Source organism: Diabrotica virgifera, chromosome 10 (assembly GCF_917563875.1).
Source record: "Diabrotica virgifera virgifera chromosome 10, PGI_DIABVI_V3a".
Classification (NCBI taxonomy): Eukaryota; Metazoa; Arthropoda; class Insecta; order Coleoptera; family Chrysomelidae; genus Diabrotica; species Diabrotica virgifera.
In genome coordinates this window covers 106,515,529-106,527,985 of record NC_065452.1, presented here as the reverse complement: position 1 = coordinate 106,527,985, position 12,457 = coordinate 106,515,529, and the positions used below count along the sequence as shown (strand labels likewise).

The 12,457-nt window shown below is 32.9% G+C and overlaps 1 protein-coding gene across 5 annotated transcripts in view; it reads left to right on the top strand.

Moving 5' to 3' along the window:
• Positions 1 to 12,457, top strand: part of LOC126878552 (battenin) — a 163,541-nt gene that overhangs the window by 91,798 nt on the left and 59,286 nt on the right. For all 5 annotated transcript variants that reach the window (XM_050641335.1, XM_050641332.1, XM_050641333.1 and 2 more), the window contains one exon: positions 3,011 to 3,123. In XM_050641335.1, the coding sequence (XP_050497292.1) occupies positions 3,011 to 3,123 (113 nt within the window). The remainder of the gene's footprint in view (positions 1 to 3,010; positions 3,124 to 12,457) is intronic.

Sequence of the window (12,457 nt, the reverse complement as noted above, 5' to 3'; positions counted from 1 at the left end):
AAAGTCGCCCAATAAATATTATAAACGACTTATTATTGGACGCGCTTTAGCAAGACGAAAACCATTATATTTTTCCGGCTTTGTGTAAGTCTGTCCGTCCGTCTGTCTATCGAATATAACTCCTACGTTATTAAAACACTCAACTCCGGTAGCGAGATAATATAGCAGGAGACCTGAAAGCTACGGGCGTGGAGAACTGGACAGAGATTGTCCAAGACAGAAAAGAGTGAAGGCATGCTGTCGAGTGGGCTAAAACCCACGAAGGGTTGTAACGCCACGTAGTAAGTATGAGTTGTCGAATTAAGGATGTTATTAAAGATGAGAAATTGATTCACACTTCCGGTTGCAGAGTTGAAACTGGAAGTAGTGTTTTAAAGCCGCCGAAATACTACAAGCGACATATTATTCGATGGGCTTTAGCAATACGAAGACAAGGTATCAAATTAGAGCTTATAACCCAAAGATGGTATCAGTTGCAACCGGAAGTACTGTTTTAAAATCACCGAAATAGTACAATACATTTGTTTTCGTCTTGCTAAAGCGTGTTAAATAATACATTGCTTGTATTAATTCGGCGTCATTAAAACCGTACTCTCGGTTGTAACTCTACAAACGGAAGTCCGAGGTCAAATTTCTTACTTCTAATGCCATCTTTGGGTTATAAGCTCTCATTCGACACATCATTTGTCATTCTATTTTTTTATCGGACGGACCTACTTGAATAATACCGGAAGCATCTTGCTACGGCGCGTCGAATAATAAGTCGCTTGTACAATTTCTGCGACTTTAAAATAGGACTTTCAATTTTAACGCTAAAACCGAAAGTGCGATCAAATTTCTCACTTTAATAACATCCTTGCGTTAAGAGCTTTCACTCTTACACCTCGTTTGTCCTTCTGTCTGATCTTATGACGGAAAAGTTGTGTTTACAAAGTCTCTGGGACAGAAAAACTTGCATAATTAAAGTAGAAAAAATATTATATTAATTTTTGTTAACAAATAGTGTACTAACCAAATTATTTAAAAGAAAAAACTAATAAAAAAATAAACGTTGAAATATAATTCAACGTTTTCACATTTTTTAAAAGCAGCTTTACATCAAGGCTATGCAAGTCTCATGCTATGCAAGTCCGTCTTGCATGGCATATCTCTTGCGCTTGACCTTTTTACATCTACTACTATTTCTGTGCAATTTTGGATACCACTTTCATTGTTGCCAATAGAAAAAATATATCAAAATATTAACTTTAGATATTTCACTTGGAAATTTCAGTACATAATTAAATATATTCAAATATAAATCACAAATTACTACATCCAGTAAATACCATTTAAACTTACACAATAAGGTTAAGTTTTTTTCTAAACTATAAATTTTGTCATATTGGCAACATGAATTTTGACAGGACTTGCATCAAAATAGCATGAAAAATAGAACATGTTTTAATTTTTCGTCTAGCACAGGAATTGCATGGAAATAGCGCGTGGGCGTGCGCAGTAGCGTGATTTGTCTTGCATGGCTCTTGCCTAGCATGAAAATAGCATAATGTAAAACTGTCTTAAAATTGGCGAAAACAATATTTTTTACTTAGGTAAGTTTTTTTCTTTTAAATAATTTGTTTATTATATCTGTTTACAAAAAGTTAAATATATTATTTTTTCTACTTTAATATTTTCTTTTGATAATTTCCAACTTTGGCAACACTGTCTGACAAAGCCATTACCTACGGCCCGAAATTTTTTGGTGACCCTTCCTAGTTCCGCCACGTGCGGCCGTCCCACATCTTCTAACCCGTTTTAAATGTATAATAAATACATGTCTCTTTGTTGCTCTTATTAAAGGCGCATACCATCGATAAGAAAATACCGACTCTGTATATTACAAATGAAAGTAAAACAAAATAATATGGAATGCACAAAGTTAAATCAACATGAGAATCTGAAGGTAGGCAACCATACCTACGAATATGCCTCCGCTTTTCTCTACCTAGGCTCAATAATAAATGACAACAACAACACCAGTCAAGAAATGCAAGCACGGATTCTTAGCGGTAAAAAGTGCTTTTATGCATACAAAGACTTAATGAAAAGTAAGTTACTGAATTGTGAGTTTAAGCTTAGAATCTACAAAACAGTAATTAGACCAGTGGTCACATATGGATGTGAAATGTGGACCCACTGCCCACTGGACTCGACCACTGATGAGAATCAACTGAGAATATTTGAGCGCAAAATACTAAGAAAGATATTTGGTCCAACTCATTGCAGCAATGGTTGGTGGAAAGTTAAAATGAACAACGCGCTGGACGAACTAATGCAGATCGCAGATATTGTTAGATTTGTAAAGTAACAAAGACTAAACTGGTTGGTCACTTAAAAAGAATGCCAAACAATCGAGCTGTAAAAGTAATCCAGAGATGGAGGCTCCAAGGAAATAGAACAAAAGGAAGGCCCCGACAAAGATGGATAGACGGCGAAGAGGAAGATCTTAAAACCATGAACATCAGGCAGTGGCGAAGGAAAGTATCCGACAGGGCAGAATTAAAGAACATTGTTAAGCAGGCCAAGACTCATAAAGGGTTGTAGCGCCATTAGATGAAGAAGAAAAAGAGATGCCCAAAGTTTGATTTATCTATCTTATTAAGATGTTCTTTGATTCTCTGAAAAAGGGTTCTCATTGTTCTACCCACATAAGTCATGTTACAATCCCCACAAGACAATTTGTAAATGCTATATTTATTTAATTTGTCAATTTTATCTTTGGTTTTGCTATAGATGGACTTGATGTTGTTTTTGGTTTTGAAAGAGATATTTAAGTTAAAGACCTTATTACAAAGAACTCTTATCAAATCTGGTCAGAATGGCGTTTAAATTGGACAAGGTATTATTATCCAGCAAGTGTCTTTTATAATAAATAGGAACGTACTTATTCAGGTTGAAACTAGTGGATAGTTGATTGTTTAGTACTTTTTTTTAATAAATAATGATTTTAATTTGTTTTCCTTTTTAGGAAACTACTGCTCGAGACTGTACATATTTATCAACAGGTGCCATATTATTGGCCGACATTTTGCCAGGTTTGATTATTAAAGTAATTGCTCCCTTTTTGCCTTTCTTTGTGCAGTAAGTATATTTTTTTTAATAGATTTGTGTTATTTCAAGCATATTTAATTAGTTGATTTTTATTTAATGATGACAGCGTATGTTTTGCTAATATTTTTTAAAGATGTGAATAATTATATTCACATGTTAGTCCAGAGAAATAGGTTTTTGTCGGGACACTTGAGCAGCCAGGTTACAAATAGATTTTTTGGGTACTATATACCTAATACATTATAAATACAAAAATGTCCGTCACAGTTCGGACGAGAAACTTAGTTATTAACAAATAAGGGTCAAAAATGGCAGTTGTTTCGTTTAAATCGCTACAGGTAAAAATAGGGTAATTAAATATCTTATTTATAATATTCTTCTTTTTGTAGATGAGCCAACGTTTAAAATGGCACTTTTTGAATTTTGGTCCGATCCTTTTGTTGTTTCTGAAAGTGCAAAATAAGACTAAAATTTCAAAAATAAAAAATGTGCTATAACTTTTGCGAAAATGGCCTTAAGACTTTCATATTGCACGAAAAGTTGAGTCAAACATTCCATATAATGCACAAAAAATTTTAAGACGATTCGTCAATTAATTTAAATTTTATTCAATTTGCTTATCGCAAAGAGCTTTTTTTCGCAATGTTATTGTTCAGAAAATAATAATGACATAGCAATTCTGTGGAAACTACATGAAATAATAATAGTTGAAGAGCTCAAGAATAAAAGGATGAGGGTCCATTATTTGTCATTATGGAGATAATACTAATTTCTTGTACTTTATCCCATGTAAAATATTGTATGGTATCTAACTAAGCAATATAGATGACGGTGTACAAGCCATTCAGCTTTGAAAAATAGGTCTTCTTGGCTAAAAGAATGAAGGTGCTACAAACGCAGGCTAAAAGGATGACAGTCCGCCTACTTCAGATTTCTGACCACAGAGATCTCTGCTAATAGATTTGTTTGTTGCCCAGAAGTTTGTAAACGTACATACCTGTGCTTATAGCTTTCTGTTATTTTGGTGTAGGTTGATGTTATTACATTTTTAAAGTCCTGTGCTGTTTAAAATGTCTGACAACGAATATTTTGCAGCAATTGAAAATTGTTCAAGGAAAAGAAAAAGTTTTGGTCGCATTCAAGATGTAATGAAAAAATTGAGGTTGAGACTTGATAAAATAACAATGTTTTTTCCAGTCAGAGGCCACTCGTACCTCGAGTGTGAAAGGAACATGGGCTTAATCAATCAAAAATCTGTAGTTAAAACCCCTTCGAAGTGGAACGAAATTATTGAACACTCCAGATCCAAACCAACACCATTTAGAGTTATTTCTTGCGAGAACCAGGAAATATTTAAGTCATAGACTAAGTTTCTTTCTCCTTTGTATACAAAAAGTTGTCTTTTCAAAACACGACCTGTACGACAACTAAGCATCGTTTCTCATCACCCTCGAATGATGTTACATCGTCAAACTGTTAATGGCCTAAATGAAGAAAGTATTGTTACTAAGCCTAAGAGGAAATAAATTTCGCTACCTGAAGGCTGTTTTCACCTACCAGAGCTAGCATATTGTGGACTTTTACCTTTAAATAAAGCAAAATTCGATGATATTCAACATTTGAAAAAATTTTGCTCTGTAAAGTCTCAAGCATATTTTGACGCACTACCACATGCTTAAAGCGTTTATTTTTCATTGTATATTATCTATAGCTATTTGCAATATAAACTATTTGTAATATAGACTACTTTATCTGTATTTTTAGTTTCATTTTAAGACACGTTAATGGACCCTCATCCATTTAGCTTGAGATTTTATGACATCAAAAGATAAATAAATTTATATTTATAGTAATTTGTAAATTGATAACACAAAAACATAACCTATACATTCCCTGTAAGTTATTGAATGATTTAGTAACCAAAATCAAGTGCCCTTTCTGTTAATTATTTTTATATCTAGTTTTAAATCTTAAAAACTTATTATCTCAAAACTTGTCTTTTTGGACCCTCATCCTTTTATTCTTGAGCTCTTCAGTTATATTTTTAAAGTATTGAAAAAAATCATTAAAAAGTCGTTTTTATCACTCCGAAAAAAGTTTAGTAAAATAGAGTCATTTTTGGCTTCTAAACAATTTGAATAACTTTGTTAATATTGACTATAGAGTAAATCTACTTTAGGATTTCAAAAGCTGGTATTTTTATACGAATTTTTAGAAAAAAACTTTTTGCCTAGGTTAATTAGGTTAAAAGTTAACCACTTTTATTATTTAATTCGCAGTTACTTCTATATACATCAAATTCTTTTGTAACAGTGTTAGTTACCATACTACTCCGAAACGGCTTGGCCGATTTTTATAAAATTTTACACGTTTATCCTGTAGGACGTTGAAGAGGTTTTAATCTATTTTTTATACCCTTAAGTTATAAGGGGGTTGCCCCCTGACATTTTTTTTTATTTTTTTAGACAAAATTATCTACCTTACTGTTATGTGATGTAGAATTAAAAAATACATACAACCCTTAATTTTCACTCTTCTATCACCAACCCCTATTTGTTAATAGCCATCTATATATTTACATCTATAAAACTCCTACTCCTCCGAGGCCGCTTGACCGATTTTTATGAAATTATTTATGTATATTCGGTAGGTCTTAGAATCGGTCGTAATCTACTTTTCATATCCCTGAGTGATAAGGGGAGTTGCCCCTAACATTTTTAAATGTTAGGTGGGGTTGTGTGTACATAACGTACTCTATAAGACTACGAGTACATACAAATTAAAAAAATTATGATCAAAATCCATCAACAAGTTCCAGCGATATTAATCGCAGCATATGTTTGCAGAATCAGTTTCATTTTTTGAGTGCACGTATTTTAGTAATTCCCCTCCACCGACCACGAATTAATTCCGTTCGGACGCCATTTTTAAAGCTTTATTAGCCACTCTGTTGAGGTTCAAAGTTTACTAAAACTTTTACACATAACCTCTAGACTATAGATCTTCAACTTTAAAATGGCTCTAGTTAGGTTGCTTAATTGTTATAAACAAAGTAGCAGTCAATTAAATAAAAAAAGTGGCTAACTTTGACCGTAATTAACCTAGGCGAAAAGTTTTTCATTGAAAATTCGTATAAAAATACCAGTTTTCAAACTTCATTGTAGTTTTAGCCTACAGTCAATATTAACAAAGTTATTCAAATTGTCTATAAGCCAAAAATGACTCTATTTTAGTAAAATGTTTTCTGAGTGATAAAAATGACTTTTTAATGATTTTTTTAAATGCATTGAAAATATGACTATTCTTCTTTCATGTTGTTTTCACAGAATTGCTGTATCATTATTTTTTTGTGAACAATAACATTGCGAAAAAAGCTCTTTGGGATAAACAAATTGAATAAAATTTAAACTAATTGACGCATCGTCTTAAAAATTTTTTGTGCACTGTATGGACTGTTTGACTTAACTTTTCATGCAATATGAAAGTCCTAAATTCATTTTCGCAAAAGTTATAGCAAATTTTTTATTTTCGAAATTTTAGTTTTATTTTGCAATATCCGAAGCAACAAATAATCGGACCAAAATTCAAAAAACGCTATTTTAAACCTTGGCTTATCTACTAAAAGAAAAATATTATAAATAAGACATTTAATTACCCTATTTTTACCTGTAGCGATTTAAACGAAAAAACTCTTATTTTTGGCCCTTATTTGTTAATAACTAAATTTCTCGTCCAAACTGTGACGGGCATTTTTGTATTTATAATGTATTAGGTATATAGTACCCAAAAAAACCCATTTGCAACCTGGCTGCTCAAGTGTCCCGAACATGATATATTTTTACCTTATTTCCCTGGTGTATGTATCTGTGGGTGAGTACATATGTAGGTATATGAAAAACCTCAGTGTGGATTCAGACAAGGGAGAAATACATAAAGATGTAATTTTTATAAAAAGTTTGAATCCTATAAAAGAAAAGTGGATGAATGGATAAATGTATGAATAAGATAACAAATCCCTTCAAACAAAAGCATTAAAAAAGTGTTTATACATGGTGTTTCATTGGGAAATGGAAATACTTAAATGGTAAATAGAAGTTACATTGGTCCTAACGCTTACCTGCCAAGTTACAGGGTGTTTTATCGATTTTGGTCATTTCTTTCGGAATCCATAACTTTAGACCCACCCAGAGGCGGCTCTAGCCCATGTAGCGCCCGTGTGCAGTCGATGCCCTGGCGCCTTTTGGTAGACGCGCAGTCAAAATGGAATTGTCGAATAGATACCTATCTAGTACTATGGTCTGGTTTTAAACCAAGAGGAGTAATTCAAATTTACCGCGCCGTAATGCTTGTTTGTAATTATTGGTCCAGTCTCAGGCAAGTTTACTCCACTGCACTGTTTGAAATTTTGACACTAATGACATTTATGAAATTTTGACACTAGTGGCGTTTCATAGGTTAATTAAGTTATATCGACGATAATTTGAGTTTTCTGCGTTATTCTTTTAATTTTTAGATTTTTAGTCTACTTTTATATAATAAACAATTATTTTTAGAACTCTTTATTTTGTGTGAATATGTCTTTTTAGTTTACTCCTCCTGGTTTAAAAACAAACCATAGTACATAGGGTATTAGAGGGTATTAGTTACGGTCATAATGTAAACAAAAATCCAGATGCAAATAGTAGGGGAGACCGGGGCAAAACGAGGCTCGGGGCAGAACGGGAAATGCATCGGTGTGCATAACTTACAGTCCTCATAATATCGGCAATAGCGCCATTCGAACGAACGTGGGTTGACTCACTTCAGTCATTAGAAAGAAACTTTTAATCACGTAGTTTGCTTCTTTACAGACATAAAATCCGTTTTCTTTTGTTTTGTTAAAAATTTTGGTGATATTAATAGAAGTGCTATAAGATGAGTATTCAAGTTTTATCACGTTTTTCATTAAAATATGATAGTTGCTTAATTTTAATATTGCGTGCTGCGAACCGTTTTATAGCTTTTACGTTAGAAATTACTAATTTTATTTGAAATGATGTCTGTTGGGGCAAAGCGGTCGAGGCAAGATGGGATAATATCCTCTCTCCTAAATTGCCACTATTTTACAGCATTAAAACTTTGTAAGAAGAATCTGACTAAAACTGAAACTAATAAAAAAAAATCAAAGAAAACTAAAGAAGAAAACGAGATAGACACTGACTCATTAGAAGATGATGAAGATTGTGGTTGCATCTACTGTGGATACTTATATTTGCAGTCAACTGAAGGATGGGTAGTGTGTAGTGTCTGCCATGGATGGGCTTTTAATTTCTGCGCATATGTTGGGGATGAAGACGAAGGTGCTCATATTTGTGAACTCTGCCAGCTTGACTAAAATACATTCCAATTTTGCCCCGTTGCACTTCCTATTTTGCCCCGTGTAACCGGGGCAAAACGGGAATTTCGCACTGACAAGTTAAGTTTAAGTTCTTTATAACCAAATAACTAAGCAATTTGGATTATAAATAAAGTTATTTCTATGAAGCTTAATAGCAAGTGATCCTGTCTGACTTTGTTATTTTTTAATACACAGTTTAGTTTTCTTTCTATGATTTTTTCTTTCTTAAGTATCCCGTTTTGCCCCGGTCTCCCCTACAATATTAAATGACGGGAGCCAATAGGTATTCACGGCATACAGTGGTTCCAAATGCGGAAAACGTGGTCATGAGGTAAAAGAAAAAGTCCCTAGGTATCTAGGGATTGTCATGTTTATAGTTGTTTTCTTATACTATCGTAGATAGTATAATAATCTTTATACCTGCGTATCGTAATACGCAGGTATAAAGATCAGAAAGGATGTATTCTTATTCTTAGCTCAGGGACAAATTAGCTGTTTCCAAAGTGTATAAACAGTATACCGCTTTTAAAGGTTTATGACCATGTTTTCAGCGTTTTGAACTACAGTGCGGCGTCAGAACAACCTACCCAAATCTGTTAAAAATATTTAATTAAAAATGAACTATTTTATCTATGAGGTATGGTTGAAAATTGGTTGAGGAAATTTGACAGGTTTGAGTACACGAGTAAATAGTAGTACATGTTAACTTAAATATATTTCTTAATACATTCCGTCAAAGCTTTTTTAAGGAGTTATTTCGCAAAATTACCCCGCGTCACGTGTACAAACGCCTTTGAAAATGTCCGGCAAGTCCCAAGTAATTTGACCTTTATAGGTTCCACAACCGTCGGAATAATTGTCGGTATGTCTTCAAACGAATCAGAAGATTGCCGCCCATCCGTTGGACGGAGAACCGGGCGGGCGGCAATCTATAAATCGCGCTTAAGTGACAATGTAATTTTTCATTAATCGTTTTAAAGTATATTTTATGTTGAAACAAAGTAAAGGACCCGCTCTTTGGTGCTCGGCGCCCCCAACATCCCGGCGCCCGTGTGCACCGCACACCCTGCACAATAGGTAAAGTCGCCTCTGGGACCCACCCTGTATATTTTTGATATTTGGTACACATACTCATTTTGAAAATACTAAATAATTCTTTAATTTGTCGGTCAGACGGCTTAGTTGGCTGACGCGCAGTCGATCGACAACTTTAGTGGATTTGCGATCGAGGTTCGACCCCCAGCCCGGTCATTTGAAATTAATAAAAAGGCCAACGTCGTAGTATAAAATTCAATAGAATCTGCGACTTGGTCTGGAATAAACTGGTGTCTGATCGGCATATGGAGGAGCGGTACGTCAAGGGATAAGGTCTTGCGGCTTGGTTATACTCCTCCATAGATCCTTACCGAAGGGCGTTGACGCCTAATAACGGTGTATATATAATTGTTAAATACATTAGTTTTGGATTATTTCTATGCATTTGAAAAATGACCGGATTTTTTCCAATTCTTTATTAAAACATTAAAAAATAAAATTATCACAATTCTAACAAAAAGAGAAGCCAATGTAGTAAATAAGTATTAAGTATTTTTAACACGAATATTGATTCATTTACTTTAATAATTTATTATTAAGAGTTAATAATACCTGCTTCTTAATCTCATCTATAATTTCATAATTAAAAGTCATTAAATTTTCTGTGCAAAAAAATTAAAGCGCACCATTCATGTTAGTTTTTGTGCTTTGTCAAATATACAAACGAATTTTAAAAATTTTAATATATAGGGTGTTGTTTAAAGATCACAATTACTTTAAGTATATTTTTTTGTTAGTTCAGACCTGGATTTTTCTTGTGATTAGTAAGTGAATCGTTTGGGATCTGAATGAGACATATTTGTACCAAATATTAAAAAATATACAGGGTGCATCTAAAGTTGTGGATTCAGAAACACCCTGTAACTCGGATATAAAAACCGTTCGAGCCAATAAATCTGGTATATCTAGAACCGCCTCAGTGACCTCTATTCACTATTTAAGTATTTTCGTTTCCAATGAAACACCCTATATAAGTTTCGTATTGTTGATCGTATCATCAGGACGAATGGACGAAGTGATAAAAATAGCGAAAAGAAAAATGGCTTAATTAAAATTAATACACTCCAATATGCAGAATTAGGGATGGGAAAAACCTACCGGTTATAACCTAAAACCGGTTTTTTTACTTTGCAATAACCGGTTTTATCGGTTGTTTTTTTGTCCCGGTTATAACCGGTTTTTTTTTTAAGTCATAACCGGTGAAAAACCGGATAAATTACCTCTGAATAAAAGTAATGAATTTTGGAAAAAAAATGTTTTTTTTTTATATTACGCTGCAACCACAAGGGTTACTAGCGACCTAAAAAACATAAAACAAGTAAGTTAGTAAAGTTACAATAGCTGATATAAGCCAGTCTCTTTTAGATAACTTATTGTATTCATCCATGTTTACTTCTTCCAAGGCCTCCTTTATAAGAAAAAATATTGTTTGTATAAATTCATCAACAATTTGTTTAAATTTGGGATCAAGATTTGTTTAATGTTTATATTCCTTAATGGCTCTCACACTCACTGAAATATGTTTAAGAAATGTGATAAGCTGAATTGGCTATTTTGATGAAATTGAGAGTAAGCACCAAAGCACCTCTTGTTTGTTGAATTAGGGAATCCTAGTAAAAATAGATATTAGTATCAATCATCATCTGTGCAGTAATGGTGGTATTATAATTACAAAATATTGTATACTTAGATGCTGTACCTACCCAAACGACAATAAACGTATTTTATCATTAATAAATCCAGGAAAAAATAATTCCTGTGAAATCACTTTAAAAAATAAAATAGTTTTGTATATCTTGAGTAAAAGGACTTTTTTTCAGAAATAAAACAGATTTGCAAAAACATTTAGGACAATAATACATCCAGTTCGGAATTTTAACAATTATTCATTATTTCATTTTATAAGTTTTACTATTCTTGATGTTTTTTGTTTTTATAATATACATGTATATATTCGTACATTACTTCATATTACTTATCTTATAGTGTTAGAAGTAGGTACCTAATTTCACTACCTTTTGTATTTTGCAATTATTTGGTACTGTTTCGACCCGAAATTTTCATTGCGTTAGTTTATTATAAATTATAAAGGTAGCTCGTACATTAAATCAGTTATTCTAAGAACAAAAATAGATCGATTGAACCTAACCTACCTTAGTACAAATGTGTACTTACAAAAAGTTACAGCCCTTTGAAATTACCAAATGAAAATATATTTTTCCACCTACCTCTACCGAAAGTATACTTTTCCGGACCTGATTCTAGGGAGCAAAGTTGTACTTTTCCTCCCTAGGGAGGAAAATATTTTTCCTCCCTAGGGAGGAAAAGTAAAAGTGACGTCTTGGTATTTCATTCATGAAATATAACTTATTGACGCCCTGTACAATATCTATTTTCTCTTACGTAAGTATCTATGCATTTTAACGATTATTTAAAAACACTCTGTATTTTGCAGAATGGTAAAAAACAGTAAATTGTTATTCTGATTTAACAATGTTTACATTAATAATTTGACTTATATTTGACAGTTGACAGTTATATTGTACCTACTTGTCAGTTTTAGTTTTAATAAATTTTGTTGGTTAGTTACATAAATAAATTAAGTAAAAATGAAAAGATGACTTGTTATTTGAGGAAGGTGGAAAAACCATATGTATAACATGGGAGTAAAGTGCCTTTTCCTCCCTTGAATGATTACTGCCCTCCGCTACGCGTCGGGCAGTAAACTTCATTCTCGGGAGGAAAAGTAGCACTTTCCTCCCTTGTTATACAAATAGCTATTTCCAATATATCGAAAACTGTTGTATGAAAATGGACATGTGGAGTATCACAAACTAAAGTGCAATGTAAATGTAACGTTGTAATCCATTGGGTATTGAAAATTGATTAAAA